This window comes from Taudactylus pleione, unplaced genomic scaffold, assembly GCF_031769625.1.
Source record: "Taudactylus pleione unplaced genomic scaffold, aTauple2 ptg002067l, whole genome shotgun sequence".
In the NCBI taxonomy this organism is placed as follows: domain Eukaryota; kingdom Metazoa; phylum Chordata; class Amphibia; order Anura; family Myobatrachidae; genus Taudactylus; species Taudactylus pleione.
In genome coordinates, this window is record NW_028286462.1 from 15196 (window position 1) to 37482 (window position 22287).

At 48.8% G+C, this 22287-nt stretch overlaps 1 protein-coding gene across 1 annotated transcript in view; it reads left to right on the plus strand.

Annotated features, from left to right (window-relative positions):
* ELP5 (elongator acetyltransferase complex subunit 5) overlaps positions 1-22287 on the plus strand; it is a gene marked incomplete at its 3' end in the record, with an annotated part of 230252 nt that overhangs the window by 15077 nt on the left and 192888 nt on the right. Inside the window, exon 3 of the mRNA XM_088465637.1 lies at positions 21727-21807. Within this exon, the coding sequence (XP_088321763.1) occupies positions 21727-21807 (81 nt within the window). The remainder of the gene's footprint in view (positions 1-21726; positions 21808-22287) is intronic.

The following is a 22287-nucleotide window of genomic DNA, read 5'->3' on the forward strand; positions in this document are numbered from 1 at the left end:
TATAGACTGAAGACTGGGTGATGGGGGGTTAGATAATGGACATACTGCATGGACAGAGGAGATGTGGGAGAAGGGAAGCACTATATAGTCTGAAGACTGGGTGATGGGGGGTTAGATAATGGACATGTTGCATGGACAGAGGAGATGGTGGAAGAAGGAGAGTACTTTATAGCCTGAAGACTGGGTGATGGGGGTTAGATAATGGACGTTCTGTATGGACAGAGGAGATGGTGGGAGAAGGGGAGTACGTTATAGACTGGGTGATGGGGTTAGATAATGGACATGCTGCATGGACAGAGGAGATGGTGGGAGAAGGGGAGCACTATATAGACTGAAGACTGGGTGATGCGGGTTAGATAATGGACATGCTGCATGGACAGAGGAGATGGTGGGAGAAGGGGAGCACTATATAGACTGAAGGCTGGATGATGGGGTTAGATAATGGACATGCTGCATGGACAGAGGAGATGGTGGGAGAAGGGGAGCACTATATAGCCTGGGCGATGAGGGTTAGATAATGGACATGCTGCATGGACAAAGGAGATGGTGGGAGAAGAAGAGCACTATATAGACTGAAGACTGGGTGATGGGGTTAGATAATGGACATGCTGCATGGACAGAGGAGATGGTGGGAGGAGAGCACTATATAGACTGAAGACTGGGTGATGTGGTTAGATAATGGACATGCTGCATGGACAGAGGAGATGGTGGGAGAAGGAGAGCACTATATAGACTGAAGACTGGGTGATGGGGTTAGATAATGGACATGCTGCATGGACAGAGGAGATGGTGGGAGAAGGAGAGCACTATATAGACTGAAGACTGGGTGATGGGGTTAGATAATGGACATGCTGCATGGACAGAGGAGATGGTGGGAGAAGGGGAGCACTATATAGCCTGAAGACTGGGTGATGGGTTTAGATAATGGACATGCTGCATGGACAGAGGAGATGGTAGGAGAAGGAGAGCACTATATAGACTGAAGACTGGGTGATGAGGGTTAGATAATGGACATGCTGCATGGACAGAGGAGATGGTGGGAGAAGGGGAGCACTATATAGACTGAAGACTGGGTGATGGGGTTAAATAATGGACATGCTGCATGGACAGATGAGATGGTGGGAGAAGGAGAGCACTATATTGACTGAAGACTGGGTGATGAGGGTTAGATAATGGACATACTGCATGGACAGAGGAGATGGTGGGAGAAGGGGAGCACTATATAGACTGAAGACTGGGTGATGGGGTTAGATAATGGACATGCTGCATGGACAGAGGAGATGGTGGGAGAAGGAGAGCACTATATAGCCTGGGTGATGAGGTTAGAGAATGGACATGCTGCATGGACAGAGGAGATGGTGGGAGAAGGAGAGCACTATATAGACTGAAGACTGGGTGATGAGAGTTGGATAATGGACATGCTGCATGGACAGAGGAGATGGTGGGAGAAGGGGAGCACTATATAAACTGAAGACTGGGTGATGGGGTTAGATAATGGACATGCTGCATGGACAGAGGAGATGGTGGGAGAAGGAGAGCACTATATAGCCTGGGTGATGAGGTTAGAGAATGGACATGCTGCATGGACAGAGGAGATGGTGGGAGAAGGAGAGCACTATATAGACTGAAGACTGGGTGATGGGGGGTTAGATAATGGACAGAGGAGATGGTGGGAGTAGGAGAAGGGGAGCACTATATAGACTGGGTGATGGGGTTAGATATTGGACATGTTGCATGGACAGAGGAGATGGTGGGAGAAGGGGAGCACTATATAGACTGAAGACTTGGTGATGGGGGTTAGATAATGGACATGCTACATGGACAGAGGAGATGGTGGGAGAAGGGGAGTACTATATAGACTGAAGACTGGGTGATGAGGGTTAGATAATGGACATTCTGTATGGACAGAGGAGATGGTGGGAGAAGGAGAGCACTATATAGACTGAAGACTGGGTGATGCGGGTTAGATAATGGACATGCTGCATGGACAGAGGAGATGGTGGGAGAAGGGGAGCACTATATAGACTGAAGACTGGATGATGGGGTTAGATAATGGACATGCTGCATGGACAGAGGAGATGGTGGGAGAAGGGGAGCACTATATAGCCTGGGTGATGAGGGTTAGATAATGGACATGCTGCATGGACAGAGGAGATGGTGGGAGAAGGAGAGCACTATTTAGACTGAAAACTGGGCGATGGGGTTAGATAATGGACATGCTGCATGGACAGAGGAGATGGTGGGAGAAGGAGAGCACTATATAGTCTGAAGACTGGGTGATGCGGGTTAGATAATGGACATGCTGCATGGACAGAGGAGATGGTTGGAGAAGGAGAGCACTATATAGACTGAAGATTGGGAGGTGAGGGTTGAATAATGGACATGCTGTATGGACAGAGGAGATGGTGGGAGAAGGGGAGCACTATATAGACTGAAGACTGGGTGATGGAGGGTTAGATAATGGACATGCTGCATGGACAGAGGAGATGGTGGGAGAAGGGAAGCACTATATAGACTGAAGACTGGGTGATGGGGGGTTAGATAATGGACATACTGCATGGACAGAGGAGATGTGGGAGAAGGGAAGCACTATATAGACTGAAGACTGGGTGATGAGGGTTAGATAATGGACATGTTGCATGGACAGAGGAGATGGTGGAAGAAGGAGAGTACTATATAGCCTGAAGACCGGGTGATGGGGGTTAGATAATGGACGTTCTGTATGGACAGAGGAGATGGTGGGAGAAGGGGAGTACGTTATAGACTGGGTGATGCGGGTTAGATAATGGACATGCTGCATGGACAGAGGAGATGGTGGGAGAAGGGGAGCACTATATAGACTGAAGACTGGGTGATGAGGTTAGAGAATGGACATGCTGCATGGACAGAGGAGATGGTGGGAGAAGGAGAGCACTATATAGACTGAAGACTGGGTGATGAGAGTTGGATAATGGACATGCTGCATGGACAGAGGAGATGGTGGGAGAAGGGGAGCACTATATAGACTGAAGACTGGGTGATGGGGTTAGATAATGGACATGCTGCATGGACAGAGGAGATGGTGGGAGAAGGAGAGCACTATATAGCCTGGGTGATGAGGTTAGAGAACGGACATGCTGCATGGACAGAGGAGATGGTGGGAGAAGGAGAGCACTATATAGACTGAAAACTGGGTGATGGGGTTAGATAATGGATATGCTGCATGGACAGAGGAGATGGTGGGAGAAGGAGAGCACTATATAGTCTGAAGACTGGGTGATGCGGGTTAGATAATGGACATGCTGCATGGACAGAGGAGATGGTGGGAGAAGGAGAGCACTATATAGACTGAAGACTGGGTGATGAGAGTTGGATAATGGACATGCTGCATGGTCAGAGGAGATGGTGGGGGAAGGAGAGCACTATATAGACTGAAGACTGGGAGGTGAGGGTTGAACAATGGACATGCTGTATGGACAGAGGAGATGGTGGGAGAAAGGGAGCACTATATAGACTGAAGACTGGGTGATGGAGGGTTAGATAATGGACATGCTGCATGGACAGAGGAGATGGTGGGAGAAGGGAAGCACTATATAGACTGAAGACTGGCTGATGGGGGGTTAGATAATGGACATACTGCATGGACAGAGGAGATGTGGGAGAAGGGAAGCACTATATAGACTGAAGACTGGGTGATGGGGGTTAGATAATGGACTTGTTACATGGACAGAGGAGATGGTGGAAGAAGGAGAGTACTATATAGCCTGAAGACTGGGTGATGGGGTTTAGATAATGGACGTTCTGTATGGACAGAGGAGATGGTGGGAGAAGGGGAGTACGTTATAGACTGGGTGATGGGATTAGATAATAGACATGCTGCATGGACAGAGGAGATGGTGGGAGAAGGGGAGCACTATATAGACTGAAGACTGGATGATGGGGTTAGATATTGGACATGCTGCATGGACAGAGGAGATGGTGGGAGAAGGGGAGCACTATATAGCCTGGGTGATGAGGGTTAGATAATGGACATGCTGCATGAACAGAGGAGATGGTGGGAGAAGGAGAGCACTATTTAGACTGAAGACTGGGTGATGGGGTTAGATAATGGACATACTGCATGGACAGAGGAGATGTGGGAGAAGGGAAGCACTATATAGACTGAAGACTGGGTGATGGGGGTTAGATAATGGACATGTTGCATGGACAGAGGAGATGGTGGAAGAAGGAGAGTACTATATAGCCTGAAGACCGGGTGATGGGGGTTAGATAATGGACGTTCTGTATGGACAGAGGAGATGGTGGGAGAAGGGGAGTACGTTATAGACTGGGTGATGCGGGTTAGATAATGGACATGCTGCATGGACAGAGGAGATGGTGGGAGAAGTGGAGCACTATATAGACTGAAGACTGGGTGATGAGGTTAGAGAATGGACATGCTGCATGGACAGAGGAGATGGTGGGAGAAGGAGAGCACTATATAGACTGAAGACTGGGTGATGAGAGTTGGATAATGGACATGCTGCCTGGACAGAGGAGATGGTGGGAGAAAGGGAGCACTATATAGACTGAAGACTGGGTGATGGGGTTAGATAATGGACATGCTGCATGGACAGAGGAGATGGTGGGAGAAGGAGAGCACTATATAGCCTGGGTGATGAGGTTAGAGAATGGACATGCTGCATGGACAGAGGAGATGGTGGGAGAAGGAGAGCACTATATAGACTGAAAACTGGGTGATGGGGGTTAGATAATGGACATGCTGATTGGACAGAGGAGATGGTGGGAGAAGGGGAGCACTATATAGCCTGGGTGATGAGGGTTAGATAATGGACATGCTGCATGGACAGAGGAGATGAACGGAGAAGGAGAGCACTATAAAGACTGAAGACTGGGTGATGGGGTTAGATAATGGACATGCTGCATGGACAGAGGAGATGGTGGGAGAAGGAGAGCACTATATAGTCTGAAGACTGGGTGATGCGGGTTAGATAATGGACATGCTGCATGGACAGAGGAGATGGTGGGAGAAGGAGAGCACTATATAGACTGAAGACTGGGTGATGAGAGTTGGATAATGGACATGCTGCATGGACAGAGGAGATGGTGGGGGAAGGAGAGCACTATATAGACTGAAGACTGGGAGGTGAGGGTTGAATAATGGACATGCTGTATGGACAGAGGAGATGGTGGGAGAAAGGGAGCACTATATAGACTGAAGACTGGGTGATGGAGGGTTAGATAATGGACATGCTGCATGGACAGAGGAGATGGTGGGAGAAGGGAAGCACTATATAGACTGAAGACTGGGTGATGGGGGGTTAGATAATGGACATACTGCATGGACAGAGGAGATGTGGGAGAAGGGAAGCACTATATAGACTGAAGACTGGGTGATTTGGGTTAGATAATGGACATGTTGCATGGACAGAGGAGATGGTGGAAGAAGGAGAGTACTATATAGCCTGAAGACTGGGTGATGGGGTTTAGATAATGGACGTTCTGTATGGACAGAGGAGATGGTGGGAGAAGGGGAGTACGTTATAGACTGGGTGATGGGATTAGATAATAGACATGCTGCATGGACAGAGGAGATGGTGGGAGAAGGGGAGCACTATATAGACTGAAGACTAGATGATGGGGTTAGATATTGGACATGCTGCATGGACAGAGGAGATGGTGGGAGAAGGGGAGCACTATATAGCCTGGGTGATGAGGGTTAGATAAAGGACATGCTGCATGAACAGAGGAGATGGTGGGAGAAGGAGAGCACTATTTAGACTGAAGACTGGGTGATGGGGTTAGATAATGGACATGCTGCATGGACAGAGGAGATGGTGGGAGAAGGAGAGCACTATATAGTCTGAAGACTGGGTGATGCGGGTTAGATAATGGACATGCTGCATGGACAGAGGAGATGGTTGGAGAAGGAGAGCACTATATAGACTGAAGACTGGGAGGTGAGGGTTGAATAATGGACATGCTGTATGGACAGAGGTGATGGTGGGAGAAGGGGAGCACTATATAGACTGAAGACTGGGTGATGGGGGGTTAGATAATGGACATACTGCATGGACAGAGGAGATGTGGGAGAAGGGAAGCACTATATAGACTGAAGACTGGGTGATGGGGGTTAGATAATGGACATGTTGCATGGACAGAGGAGATGGTGGAAGAAGGAGAGTACTATATAGCCTGAAGACCGAGTGATGGGGGTTAGATAATGGACGTTCTGTATGGACAGAGGAGATGGTGGGAGAAGGGGAGTACGTTATAGACTGGGTGATGCGGGTTAGATAATGGACATGCTGCATGGACAGAGGAGTTGGTGGGAGAAGGGGAGCACTATATAGACTGAAGACTGGGTGATGAGGTTAGAGAATGGACATGCTGCATGGACAGAGGAGATGGTGGGAGAAGGAGAGCACTATATAGACTGAAGACTGGGTGATGAGAGTTGGATAATGGACATGCTGCATGGACAGAGGAGATGGTGGGAGAAGGGGAGCACTATATAGACTGAAGACTGGGTGATGGGGTTAGATAATGGACATGCTGCATGGACAGAGGAGATGGTGGGAGAAGGAGAGCACTATATAGCCTGGGTGATGAGGTTAGAGAATGGACATGCTGCATGGACAGAGGAGATGGTGGGAGAAGGAGAGCACTATATAGACTGAAAACTGGGTGATGGGGGTTAGATAATGGACATGCTGATTGGACAGAGGAGGTGGTGGGAGAAGGGGAGCACTATATAGCCTGGGTGATGAGGGTTAGATAATGGACATGCTGCATGGACAGAGGAGATGAACGGAGAAGGAGAGCACTATATAGACTGAAGACTGGGTGATGGGGTTAGATAATGGACATGCTGCATGGACAGAGGAGATGGTGGGAGAATGAGAGCACTATATAGTCTGAAGACTGGGTGATGCGGGTTAGATAATGGACATGCTGCATGGACAGAGGAGATGCTGGGAGAAGGAGAGCACTATATAGACTGAAGACTGGGTGATGAGAGTTGGATAATGGACATGCTGCATGGACAGAGGAGATGGTGGGAGAAGGGAAGCACTATATAGACTGAAGACTGGGTGATGGGGGGTTAGATAATGGACATACTGCATGGACAGAGGAGATGTGGGAGAAGGGAAGCACTATATAGTCTGAAGACTGGGTGATGGGGGGTTAGATAATGGACATGTTGCATGGACAGAGGAGATGGTGGAAGAAGGAGAGTACTTTATAGCCTGAAGACTGGGTGATGGGGGTTAGATAATGGACGTTCTGTATGGACAGAGGAGATGGTGGGAGAAGGGGAGTACGTTATAGACTGGGTGATGGGGTTAGATAATGGACATGCTGCATGGACAGAGGAGATGGTGGGAGAAGGGGAGCACTATATAGACTGAAGACTGGGTGATGAGAGTTGGATAATGGACATGCTGCATGGACAGAGGAGATGGTGGGAGAAGGGGAGCACTATATAGACTGAAGACTGGGTGATGGGGTTAGATAATGGACATGCTGCATGGACAGAGGAGATGGTGGGAGAAGGAGAGCACTATATAGCCTGGGTGATGAGGTTAGAGAATGGACATGCTGCATGGACAGAGGAGATGGTGGGAGAAGGAGAGCACTATATAGACTGAAGACTATGTGATGGGGGGTTAGATAATGGACAGAGGAGATGGTGGGAGTAGGAGAAGGGGAGCACTATATAGACTGGGTGATGGGGTTAGATATTGGACATGTTGCATGGACAGAGGAGATGGTGGGAGAAGGGGAGCACTATATAGACTGAAGACTTGGTGATGGGGGTTAGATAATGGACATGCTACATGGACAGAGGAGATGGTGGGAGAAGGGGAGTACTATATAGACTGAAGACTGGGTGATGAGGGTTAGATAATGGACATTCTGTATGGACAGAGGAGATGGTGGGAGAAGGAGAGCACTATATAGACTGAAGACTGGGTGATGCGGGTTAGATAATGGACATGCTGCATGGACAGAGGAGATGGTGGGAGAAGGGGAGCACTATATAGACTGAAGACTGGATGATGGGGTTAGATAATCTACATGCTGCATGGACAGAGGAGATGGTGGGAGAAGTGGAGCACTATATAGCCTGGGTGATGAGGGTTAGATAATGGACATGCTGCATGGACAGAGGAGATGGTGGGAGAAGGAGAGCACTATTTAGACTGAAGACTGGGTGATGGGGTTAGATAATGGACATGCTGCATGGACAGAGGAGATGGTGGGAGAAGGAGAGCACTATATAGTCTGAAGACTGGGTGATGCGGGTTAGATAATGGACATGCTGCATGGACAGAGGAGATGGTTGGAGAAGGAGAGCACTATATAGACTGAAGACTGGGAGGTGAGGGTTGAATAATGGACATGCTGTATGGACAGAGGAGATGGTGGGAGAAGGGGAGCACTATATAGACTGAAGACTGGGTGATGGAGGGTTAGATAATGGACATGCTGCATGGACAGAGGAGATGGTGGGAGAAGGGAAGCACTATATAGACTGAAGACTGGGTGATGGGGGGTTAGATAATGGACATACTGCATGGACAGAGGAGATGTGGGAGAAGGGAAGCACTATATAGACTGAAGACTGGGTGATGAGGGTTAGATAATGGACATGTTGCATGGACAGAGGAGATGGTGGAAGAAGGAGAGTACTATATAGCCTGAAGACCGGGTGATGGGGGTTAGATAATGGACGTTCTGTATGGACAGAGGAGATGGTTGGAGAAGGGGAGTACGTTATAGACTGGGTGATGCGGGTTAGATAATGGACATGCTGCATGGACAGAGGAGATGGTGGGAGAAGGGGAGCACTATATAGACTGAAGACTGGGTGATGAGGTTAGAGAATGGACATGCTGCATGGACAGAGGAGATGGTGGGAGAAGGAGAGCACTATATAGACTGAAGACTGGGTGATGAGAGTTGGATAATGGACATGCTGCATGGACAGAGGAGATGGTGGGAGAAAGGGAGCACTATATAGACTGAAGACTGGGTGATGGGGTTAGATAATGGACATGCTGCATGGACAGAGGAGATGGTGGGAGAAGGAGAGCACTATATAGCCTGGGTGATGAGGTTAGAGAATGGACATGCTGCATGGACAGAGGAGATGGTGGGAGAAGGAGAGCACTATATAGACTGAAAACTGGGTGATGGGGGTTAAATAATGGACATGCTGTTTGGACAGAGGAGATGGTGGGAGAAGGGGAGCACTATATAGCCTGGGTGATGAGGGTTAGATAATGGTCATGCTGCATGGACAGAGGAGATGAACGGAGAAGGAGAGCACTATAAAGACTGAAGACTGGGTGATGGGGTTAGATAATGGACATGCTGCATGGACAGAGGAGATGGTGGGAGAAGGAGAGCACTATATAGTCTGAAGACTGGGTGATGCGGGTTAGATAATGGACATGCTGCATGGACAGAGGAGATGGTGGGAGAAGGAGAGCACTATATAGACTGAAGACTGGGTGATGAGATTTGGATAATGGACATGCTGCATGGTCAGAGGAGATGGTGGGGGAAGGAGAGCACTATATAGACTGAAGACTGGGAGGTGAGGGTTGAATAATGGACATGCTGTATGGACAGAGGAGATGGTGGGAGAAAGGGAGCACTATATAGACTGAAGACTGGGTGATGGAGGGTTAGATAATGGACATGCTGCATGGACAGAGGAGATGGTGGGAGAAGGGAAGCACTATATAGACTGAAGACTGGGTGATGGGGGGTTAGATAATGGACATACTGCATGGACAGAGGAGATGTGGGAGAAGGGAAGCACTATATAGACTGAAGACTGGGTGATGGGGGTTAGATAATGGACATGTTGCATGGACAGAGGAGATGGTGGAAGAACCAGAGTACTATATAGCCTGAAGACTGGGTGATGGGGTTTAGATAATGGACGTTCTGTATGGACAGAGGAGATGGTGGGAGAAGGGGAGTACGTTATAGACTGGGTGATGGGATTAGATAATAGACATGCTGCATGGACAGAGGAGATGGTGGGAGAAGGGGAGCACTATATAGACTGAAGACTGGATGATGGGGTTAGATATTGGACATGCTGCATGGACAGAGGAGATGGTGGGAGAAGGGGAGCACTATATAGCCTGGGTGATGAGGGTTAGATAATGGACATGCTGCATGAACAGAGGAGATGGTGGGAGAAGGAGAGCACTATTTAGACTGAAGACTGGGTGATGGGGTTAGATAATGGACATGCTGCATGGACAGAGGAGATGGTGGGAGAAGGAGAGCACTATATAGTTTGAAGACTGGGTGATGCGGTTTAGATAATGGACATGCTGCATGGACAGAGGAGATGGTGGGAGAAGGAGAGCACTATATAGACTGAAGACTGGGTGATGAGAGTTGGATAATGGACATGCTGCATGGACAGAGGAGATGGTGGGGGAAGGAGAGCACTATATAGACTGAAGACTGGGAGGTGAGGGTTGAATAATGGACATGCTGTATGGACAGAGGAGATGGTGGGAGAAGGGGAGCACTATATAGACTGAAGACTGGGTGATGGAGGGTTAGATAATGGACATGCTGCATGGACAGAGGAGATGGTGGGAGAAGGGAAGCACTATATAGACTGAAGACTGGGTGATGGGGGGTTAGATAATGGACATACTGCATGGACAGAGGAGATGGTGGGAGAAGGGAAGCACTATATAGACTGAAGACTGGGTGATGGGGGTTAGATAATGGACATGTTGCATGGACAGAGGAGATGGTGGAAGAAGGAGAGTACTATATAGCCTGAAGACTGGGTGATGGGGGTTAGATAATGGACGTTCTGTATGGACAGAGGAGATGGTGGGAGAAGGGGAGTACGTTATAGACTGGGTGATGGGGTTAGATAATGGACATGCTGCATGGACAGAGGAGATGGTGGGAGAAGGGGAGCACTATATAGACTGAAGACTGGGTGGTGGGGGTTAGATAATGGACATGCTGCATGGACAGAGGAGATGGTGGGAGAAGGGGAGCACTATATAGCCTGGGTGATGAGGGTTAGATAATGGACATGCTGCATGGACAGAGGAGATGGTTGGAGAAGGAGAGCACTATATAGACTGAAGACTGGGTGATGGGGTTAGATAATGGACATGCTGTATGGACAGAGGAGATGGTGGGAGAAGGAGAGCACTATATAGACTGAAGACTGGGTGATGGGGTTAGATAATGGACATGCTGCATGGACAGAGGAGATGGTGGGAGAAGGAGAGCACTATATAGACTGAACACTGTGTGATGCGGGTTAGATAATGGACATGCCGCATGGACAGAGGAGATGGTGGGAGACGGGGGAGCACTATATAGCCTGGGTGATGAGAGTTGGATAATGGACATGCTGCATGGACAGAGGAGATGGTGGGAGAAGGGGAGCACTATATAGCCTGGGTGATGAGAGTTGGATAATTGACATGCTGCATGGACAGAGGAGATGGAGGGAGAAGGAGAGCACTATATAGACTGAAAACTGGGTGATGGGGGTTAGATAATGGACATGCTGTTTGGACAGAGGAGATGGTGGGAGAAGGGGAGCACTATATAGCCTGGGTGATGAGGGTTAGATAATGGACATGCTGCATGGACAGAGGAGATGAACGGAGAAGGAGAGCACTATATAGACTGAAGACTGGGTGATGGGGGTTAGATAATGGACATGCTGTATGGACAGAGGAGATGGTGGGAGAAGGGGAGCACTATATAGACTGAAGACTGGGTGATGAGAGTTGGATAATGGACATGCTGCATGGACAGAGGAGATGGTGGGAGAAGGAGAGCACTATATAAACTGAAGACTGGGTGATGGGGGTTAGATAATGGACATGCTGTATGGACAGAGGAGATGTTGGGAGAAGGAGAGCACTATATAGACTGAAGACTGGGTGATGAGGGTTAGATAATGGACATGCTGTATGGACAGAGGAGATGGTGGGAGAAGGGGAGCACTATATAGACTGAAGACTGGGTGATGGGGTTAGATAAGGACATGCTGCATGGACAGAGGAGATGGTGGGAGAAGGGGAGCACTATATAGCCTGAAGACTTGGTGATGGGGGTTAGATAATGGACATGCTGCATGGACAGAGGAGATGGTGGGAGAAGGGGAGCACTATATAGCCTGAAGACTTGGTGATGGGGGTTAGATAATGGACATGCTGCATGGACAGAGGAGATGGTGGGAGAAGGGAAGCACTATATAGACTGAAGACTGGGTGATGGGGGGTTAGATAATGGACATACTGCATGGACAGAGGAGATGTGGGAGAAGGGAAGCACTATATAGTCTGAAGACTGGGTGATGGGGGGTTAGATAATGGACATGTTGCATGGACAGAGGAGATGATGGAAGAAGGAGAGTACTTTATAGCCTGAAGACTGGGTGATGGGGGTTAGATAATGGACGTTCTGTATGGACAGAGGAGATGGTGGGAGAAGGGGAGTACGTTATAGACTGGGTGATGGGGTTAGATAATGGACATGCTGCATGGACAGAGGAGATGGTGGGAGAAGGGGAGCACTATATAGACTGAAGACTGGGTGATGCGGGTTAGATAATGGACATGCTGCATGGACAGAGGAGATGGTGGGAGAAGGGGAGCACTATATAGACTGAAGGCTGGATGATGGGGTTAGATAATGGACATGCTGCATGGACAGAGGAGATGGTGGGAGAAGGGGAGCACTATATAGCCTGGGCGATGAGGGTTAGATAATGGACATGCTGCATGGACAAAGGAGATGGTGGGAGAAGAAGAGCACTATATAGACTGAAGACTGGGTGATGGGGTTAGATAATGGACATGCTGCATGGACAGAGGAGATGGTGGGAGGAGAGCACTATATAGACTGAAGACTGGGTGATGGGGTTAGATAATGGACATGCTGCATGGACAGAGGAGATGGTGGGAGAAGGAGAGCACTATATAGACTGAAGACTGGGTGATGGGGTTAGATAATGGACATGCTGCATGGACAGAGGAGATGGTGGGAGAAGGAGAGCACTATATAGACTGAAGACTGGGTGATGAGGGTTAGATAATGGACATGCTGCATGGACAGAGGATATGGTGGGAGAAGGGGAGCACTATATAGACTGAAGACTGGGTGATGGGGTTAGATAATGGACATGCTGCATGGACAGAGGAGATGGTGGGAGAAGGAGAGCACTATATAGACTGAAGACTGGGTGATGGGGTTAGATAATGGACATGCTGCATGGACAGAGGAGATGGTGGGAGAAGGGGAGCACTATATAGCCTGAAGACTGGGTGATGGGTTTAGATAATGGACATGCTGCATGGACAGAGGAGATGGTAGGAGAATGAGAGCACTATATAGACTGAAGACTGGGTGATGAGGGTTAGATAATGGACATGCTGCATGGACAGAGGAGATGGTGGGAGAAGGGGAGCACTATATAGACTGAAGACTGGGTGATGGGGTTAAATAATGGACATGCTGCATGGACAGATGAGATGGTGGGAGAAGGAGAGCACTATATTGACTGAAGACTGGGTGATGAGGGTTAGATAATGGACATACTGCATGGACAGAGGAGATGGTGGGAGAAGGGGAGCACTATATAGACTGAAGACTGGGTGATGGGGTTAGATAATGGACATGCTGCATGGACAGAGGAGATGGTGGGAGAAGGAGAGCACTATATAGCCTGGGTGATGAGGTTAGAGAATGGACATGCTGCATGGACAGAGGAGATGGTGGGAGAAGGAGAGCACTATATAGACTGAAGACTGGGTGATGAGAGTTGGATAATGGACATGCTGCATGGACAGAGGAGATGGTGGGAGAAGGGGAGCACTATATAGACTGAAGACTGGGTGATGGGGTTAGATAATGGACATGCTGCATGGACAGAGGAGATGGTGGGAGAAGGAGAGCACTATATAGCCTGGGTGATGAGGTTAGAGAATGGACATGCTGCATGGACAGAGGAGATGGTGGGAGAAGGAGAGCACTATATAGACTGAAGACTATGTGATGGGGGGTTAGATAATGGACAGAGGAGATGGTGGGAGTAGGAGAAGGGGAGCACTATATAGACTGGGTGATGGGGTTAGATATTGGACATGTTGCATGGACAGAGGAGATGGTGGGAGAAGGGGAGCACTATATAGACTGAAGACTTGGTGATGGGGGTTAGATAATGGACATGCTACATGGACAGAGGAGATGGTGGGAGAAGGGGAGTACTATATAGACTGAAGACTGGGTGATGAGGGTTAGATAATGGACATTCTGTATGGACAGAGGAGATGGTGGGAGAAGGAGAGCACTATATAGACTGAAGACTGGGTGATGCGGGTTAGATAATGGACATGCTGCATGGACAGAGGAGATGGTGGGAGAAGGGGAGCACTATATAGACTGAAGACTGGATGATGGGGTTAGATAATCTACATGCTGCATGGACAGAGGAGATGGTGGGAGAAGTGGAGCACTATATAGCCTGGGTGATGAGGGTTAGATAATGGACATGCTGCATGGACAGAGGAGATGGTGGGAGAAGGAGAGCACTATTTAGACTGAAGACTGGGTGATGGGGTTAGATAATGGACATGCTGCATGGACAGAGGAGATGGTGGGAGAAGGAGAGCACTATATAGTCTGAAGACTGGGTGATGCGGGTTAGATAATGGACATGCTGCATGGACAGAGGAGATGGTTGGAGAAGGAGAGCACTATATAGACTGAAGACTGGGAGGTGAGGGTTGAATAATGGACATGCTGTATGGACAGAGGAGATGGTGGGAGAAGGGGAGCACTATATAGACTGAAGACTGGGTGATGGAGGGTTAGATAATGGACATGCTGCATGGACAGAGGAGATGGTGGGAGAAGGGAAGCACTATATAGACTGAAGACTGGGTGATGGGGGGTTAGATAATGGACATACTGCATGGACAGAGGAGATGTGGGAGAAGGGAAGCACTATATAGACTGAAGACTGGGTGATGAGGGTTAGATAATGGACATGTTGCATGGACAGAGGAGATGGTGGAAGAAGGAGAGTACTATATAGCCTGAAGACCGGGTGATGGGGGTTAGATAATGGACGTTCTGTATGGACAGAGGAGATGGTGGGAGAAGGGGAGTACGTTATAGACTGGGTGATGCGGGTTAGATAATGGACATGCTGCATGGACAGAGGAGATGGTGGGAGAAGGGGAGCACTATATAGACTGAAGACTGGGTGATGAGGTTAGAGAATGGACATGCTGCATGGACAGAGGAGATGGTGGGAGAAGGAGAGCACTATATAGACTGAAGACTGGGTGATGAGAGTTGGATAATGGACATGCTGCATGGACAGAGGAGATGGTGGGAGAAAGGGAGCACTATATAGACTGAAGACTGGGTGATGGGGTTAGATAATGGACATGCTGCATGGACAGAGGAGATGGTGGGAGAAGGAGAGCACTATATAGCCTGGGTGATGAGGTTAGAGAATGGACATGCTGCATGGACAGAGGAGATGGTGGGAGAAGGAGAGCACTATATAGACTGAAAACTGGGTGATGGGGGTTAGATAATGGACATGCTGATTGGACAGAGGAGATGGTGGGAGAAGGGGAGCACTATATAGCCTGGGTGATGAGGGTTAGATAATGGTCATGCTGCATGGACAGAGGAGATGAACGGAGAAGGAGAGCACTATAAAGACTGAAGACTGGGTGATGGGGTTAGATAATGGACATGCTGCATGGACAGAGGAGATGGTGGGAGAAGGAGAGCACTATATAGTCTGAAGACTGGGTGATGCGGGTTAGATAATGGACATGCTGCATGGACAGAGGAGATGGTGGGAGAAGGAGAGCACTATATAGACTGAAGACTGGGTGATGAGAGTTGGATAATGGACATGCTGCATGGTCAGAGGAGATGGTGGGGGAAGGAGAGCACTATATAGACTGAAGACTGGGAGGTGAGGGTTGAATAATGGACATGCTGTATGGACAGAGGAGATGGTGGGAGAAAGGGAGCACTATATAGACTGAAGACTGGGTGATGGAGGGTTAGATAATGGACATGCTGCATGGACAGAGGAGATGGTGGGAGAAGGGAAGCACTATATAGACTGAAGACTGGGTGATGGGGGGTTAGATAATGGACATACTGCATGGACAGAGGAGATGTGGGAGAAGGGAAGCACTATATAGACTGAAGACTGGGTGATGGGGGTTAGATAATGGACATGTTGCATGGACAGAGGAGATGGTGGAAGAAGGAGAGTACTATATAGCCTGAAGACTGGGTGATGGGGTTTAGATAATGGACGTTCTGTATGGACAGAGGAGATGGTGGGAGAAGGGGAGTACGTTATAGACTGGGTGATGGGATTAGATAATAGACATGCTGCATGGACAGAGGAGATGGTGGGAGAAGGGGAGCACTATATAGACTGAAGACTGGATGATGGGGTTAGATATTGGACATGCTGCATGGACAGAGGAGATGGTGGGAGAAGGGGAGCACTATATAGCCTGGGTGATGAGGGTTAGATAATGGACATGCTGCATGAACAGAGGAGATGGTGGGAGAAGGAGAGCACTATTTAGACTGAAGACTGGGTGATGGGGTTAGATAATGGACATGCTGCATGGACAGAGGAGATGGTGGGAGAAGGAGAGCACTATATAGTTTGAAGACTGGGTGATGCGGTTTAGATAATGGACATGCTGCATGGACAGAGGAGATGGTGGGAGAAGGAGAGCACTATATAGACTGAAGACTGGGTGATGAGAGTTGGATAATGGACATGCTGCATGGACAGAGGAGATGGTGGGGGAAGGAGAGCACTATATAGACTGAAGACTGGGAGGTGAGGGTTGAATAATGGACATGCTGTATGGACAGAGGAGATGGTGGGAGAAGGGGAGCACTATATAGACTGAAGACTGGGTGATGGAGGGTTAGATAATGGACATGCTGCATGGACAGAGGAGATGGTGGGAGAAGGGAAGCACTATATAGACTGAAGACTGGGTGATGGGGGGTTAGATAATGGACATACTGCATGGACAGAGGAGATGGTGGGAGAAGGGAAGCACTATATAGACTGAAGACTGGGTGATGGGGGTTAGATAATGGACATGTTGCATGGACAGAGGAGATGGTGGAAGAAGGAGAGTACTATATAGCCTGAAGACTGGGTGATGGGGGTTAGATAATGGACGTTCTGTATGGACAGAGGAGATGGTGGGAGAAGGGGAGTACGTTATAGACTGGGTGATGGGGTTAGATAATGGACATGCTGCATGGACAGAGGAGATGGTGGGAGAAGGGGAGCACTATATAGACTGAAGACTGGGTGGTGGGGGTTAGATAATGGACATGCTGCATGGACAGAGGAGATGGTGGGAGAAGGGGAGCACTATATAGCCTGGGTGATGAGGGTTAGATAATGGACATGCTGCATGGACAGAGGAGATGGTTGGAGAAGGAGAGCACTATATAGACTGAAGACTGGGTGATGGGGTTAGATAATGGACATGCTGTATGGACAGAGGAGATGGTGGGAGAAGGAGAGCACTATATAGACTGAAGACTGGGTGATGGGGTTAGATAATGGACATGCTGCATGGACAGAGGAGATGGTGGGAGAAGGAGAGCACTATATAGACTGAACACTGTGTGATGCGGGTTAGATAATGGACATGCCGCATGGACAGAGGAGATGGTGGGAGACGGGGGAGCACTATATAGCCTGGGTGATGAGAGTTGGATAATGGACATGCTGCATGGACAGAGGAGATGGTGGGAGAAGGGGAGCACTATATAGCCTGGGTGATGAGAGTTGGATAATTGACATGCTGCATGGACAGAGGAGATGGAGGGAGAAGGAGAGCACTATATAGACTGAAAACTGGGTGATGGGGGTTAGATAATGGACATGCTGTTTGGACAGAGGAGATGGTGGGAGAAGGGGAGCACTATATAGCCTGGGTGATGAGGGTTAGATAATGGACATGCTGCATGGACAGAGGAGATGAACGGAGAAGGAGAGCACTATATAGACTGAAGACTGGGTGATGGGGGTTAGATAATGGACATGCTGTATGGACAGAGGAGATGGTGGGAGAAGGGGAGCACTATATAGACTGAAGACTGGGTGATGAGAGTTGGATAATGGACATGCTGCATGGACAGAGGAGATGGTGGGAGAAGGAGAGCACTATATAAACTGAAGACTGGGTGATGGGGGTTAGATAATGGACATGCTGTATGGACAGAGGAGATGGTGGGAGAAGGAGAGCACTATATAGACTGAAGACTGGGTGATGAGGGTTAGATAATGGACATGCTGTATGGACAGAGGAGATGGTGGGAGAAGGGGAGCACTATATAGACTGAAGACTGGGTGATGGGGTTAGATAAGGACATGCTGCATGGACAGAGGAGATGGTGGGAGAAGGGGAGCACTATATAGCCTGAAGACTTGGTGATGGGGGTTAGATAATGGACATGCTGCATGGACAGAGGAGATGGTGGGAGAAGGGGAGCACTATATAGCCTGAAGACTTGGTGATGGGGGTTAGATAATGGACATGCTGCATGGACAGAGGAGATGGTGGGAGAAGGGGAGCACTATATAGACTGAAGACTGGGTGATGGGGTTAGATAATGGACATGCTGCATGGACAGTGGAGATGGTGGGAGAAGGGGAGCACTATATTGCCTGGGTGATGAGAGTTGGATAATCGACATGCTGCATGGACAGAGGAGATGAACGGAGAAGGAGAGCACTATATAGACTGAAGACTGGGTGATGGGGGTTAGATAATGGACATGCTGTATGGACAGAGGAGATGGTGGGAGAAGGGGAGCACTATATAGACTGAAGACTGGGTGATGAGAGTTGGATAATGGACATGCTGCATGGACAGAGGAGATGGTGGGAGAAGGAGAGCACTATATTGACTGAAGACTGGGTGATGGGGGTTAGATAATGGACATGCTGTATGGACAGAGGAGATGGTGGGAGAAGGAGAGCACTATATAGACTGTAGACTGGGAGGTGAGGGTTGAATAATGGACATGCTGCATGGACAGAGGAGATGGTGGGAGAAGGGGAGCATTATATAGACTGAAAACTGGGTGATGGGGGTTTGATAATGGACATGCTGCTTGGACAGAGGAGATGGTGGGAGAAGGGAAGCACTGTATAGACTGAAGACTGGGTGATGGGGGTTAGATAATGGACATTCTGCATGGACAGAGGAGATGGTGGGAGAAAGGAAGCACTATATAGACTGATGACTGGGTGATGGGGGTTAGATAATGGACATGCTGTATGGACAGAGGAGATGGTGGGAGTAGGAGAAGGGGAGCACTATATAGACTGAAGACTGGGTTATGGGGTTAGATAATGGACATGCTGCATGGACAGAGGAGATGGTAGGATAAGGGGAGCACTATGAAGACTTGGTGATGAGGGTTAGATAATGGACATGCTGTATGGATAGAAGAGATGGTGGGAGAAGGAGAGCACTATATAGACTGATGACTGGGTGATGGGGGGTTAGATAATGGACATGCTGATTGGACAGAGGAGATGGTGGGAGAAGGGGAGCACTGTATAGCCTGGGTGATGGGGTTAGATAATGGACATGCTGCATGGACAGAGGAGATGGTGGGAGAAGGGAAGCACTATATAGACAGAAGACTGGGTGATGGGGGTTTGATAATGGACATGCTGCATGGACAGAGGAGATGGTGGGAGAAGGGGAGTACTATATAGCCTGGGTGATGGGGGTTGAATAATGGACATGCTGCATGGACAGAGGAGATGGTGGGAGAAAGGAAGCACTATATAGACTGATGACTGGGTGATGGGGGGTTAGATAATGGACATGCTGTATGGACAGAGGAGATGGTGGGGGAAGGGGAGTACTATATAGACTGAAGACTGGGTGATGGGGTTAGATAATGGACATGCTGCATGGACAGAGGAGATGGTGGGTGAAGGAGAGCACTATATAGACTGAAGACTGGGTGATGAGGTTAGATAATGGACATGCTGTATGGACAGAGGAGATGGTGGGAGAAGGGGAGCACTATGTAGACTGAAGACTGGGTGATGGGGTTAGATAATGGACATGCTGCATGGACAGAGGAGATGGTGGGTGAAGGGGAGCACTATATAGCCTGGGTGATGAGGGTTAGATAATGGACATGCTGCATGGACAGAGGAGATGGTGGGAGAAGGGGAGTACTATATAGCCTGGGTGATGAGGGTTAGATAATGGACATGCTGCATGGACAGAGGAGATGGTGGGAGAAGGGGAGCACTACATAGACTGAAGACTGGGTGATGGGGGTTAGATAATGGACATGTTGCATGGACAGAGGAGATGGTGGGAGAAGGAGAGTACTATATAGCCTGAAGACTGGGTGATGAGGGTTAGATAATGGACATGCTGTATGGACAGAGGAGAAGGTGGGAGAAGGGAAGCACTATATAGACAGAAGACTGGGTGATGGGGGTTTGATAATGGACATGCTGCATGGACAGAGGAGATGGTGGGAGAAGGGGAGTACTATATAGCCTGGGTGATGAGGGTTGAATAATGGACATGCTGCATGGACAGAGGAGATGGTGGGAGAATGGAAGCACTATATAGACTGAATACTGGGTGATGAGGGTTAGATAATGGACTTGCTGCATGGACAGAGGAGATGTTGGGAGTAGGAGAAGGGGAGCACTATATAGACTGAAGACTGAGTGATCGGGGTTAGATAATGGACATGCTGCATGGACAGAGGAGATGGTAGGATAAGGGGAGCACTATGAAGACTGGTTGATGAGGGTTAGATAATGGACATGCTGTATGGACAGAAGAGATGGTGGGAGAAGGAGAGCACTATATAGACTGAAGACTGGGTGATGGGGGTTGGATAATGGACATGCTGCATGGACAGAGGAGATGGTGGGAGAAGGGGAGCACTAAATAGACTGAAGACTGGGTGATGGGGGTTAGATAATGGACATGCTGGCTGGACAGGAGATGGTGGGAGAAGGGGAGCACTATATAGACTGAAGACTGGGTGATGGGGGTTAGATAATGTGCATGCTGGCTGGACAGGAGATGGTGGAGAAGGGGAGCACTATATAGACTGTAGACTGGGTGATGGGGGTTAGATAATGGGCATGCTGGCTGGACAGGAGATCGTGGGAGAAGGGGAGCACTGTATAGACTGAAGACTGGGTGATGGGGTTAGATAATGGACATGCTGCATGGACAGAGGAGATGGTGGGAGTAGGAGAAGGAGAGCACTATATAGACTGAAGACTTGGTGATGAGGGTTAGATAATGGACATGCTGCATGGACAGAGGAGATGATGGGAGAAGGGGAGTACTATATTGACTGAAGACTGGGTGATGAGGGTTAGATAATGGACATGCTGCATGGACAGAGGAGATGGTGGGAGAAGGGTGTACTATATAGCCTGGGTGATGAGAGTTGGATAATGGACATGCTGTATGGACAGAGGAGATGGTGGGAGAGGGGGAGTACTATATAGACTGAAGACTGGGTGGTGGGGGTTGGATAATGGACATGCTGTTTGGGCTGAGGTGGTCGGGGGTACATTTTGTAGTAAATTGAACCTCGTCTTCAGGGAGTTATGATGGGATTTTGGTCTTTCAGGGGGAGAAATGTCCACATCTTCGGCTTTGAGTGGTCGGAGGAAGACTTCTTAGCTGGTATTCCGTGTGATCTTTTACCCAGGTAAGTCCAGCAGAATGCAGGTATGTCAGACCATGGGGTTTGTTTTCTTAGTGTCTGGTACTAAAACCTGGCACTTCTGATTGTAGTTATTCCCGAAATGTATACCAGGCTGGTAGATGCATTACCCTTTTACATTAACATGATCAGAAGCAACGGGCTTTAGTAATTAAATGGCAGCCATATAGAACCTTTCTGATGCAGCGCACTAGTATAACCAGCGGAGTGAGAATATGGCGTCCTGTGTGAGCGGATCAGCGTCCGTGGACGCAACTGCTTTCAGTGACGCACTCACTTCTGCTAAGCCACCCCCCGTTACTCTCATGAACGCCCGCTAAAATGCGTGTCTGGGCGCTAACAATCAGGATGCTTGCATGATCTTACTCCATCGGTCGCTGCGTGCGACATCGCCTAAAAGTCCACCCCTGAATCCAGTCCCTCATCTATCTAACTTTTATGGACTCCACATTTGCACGCAGGAGA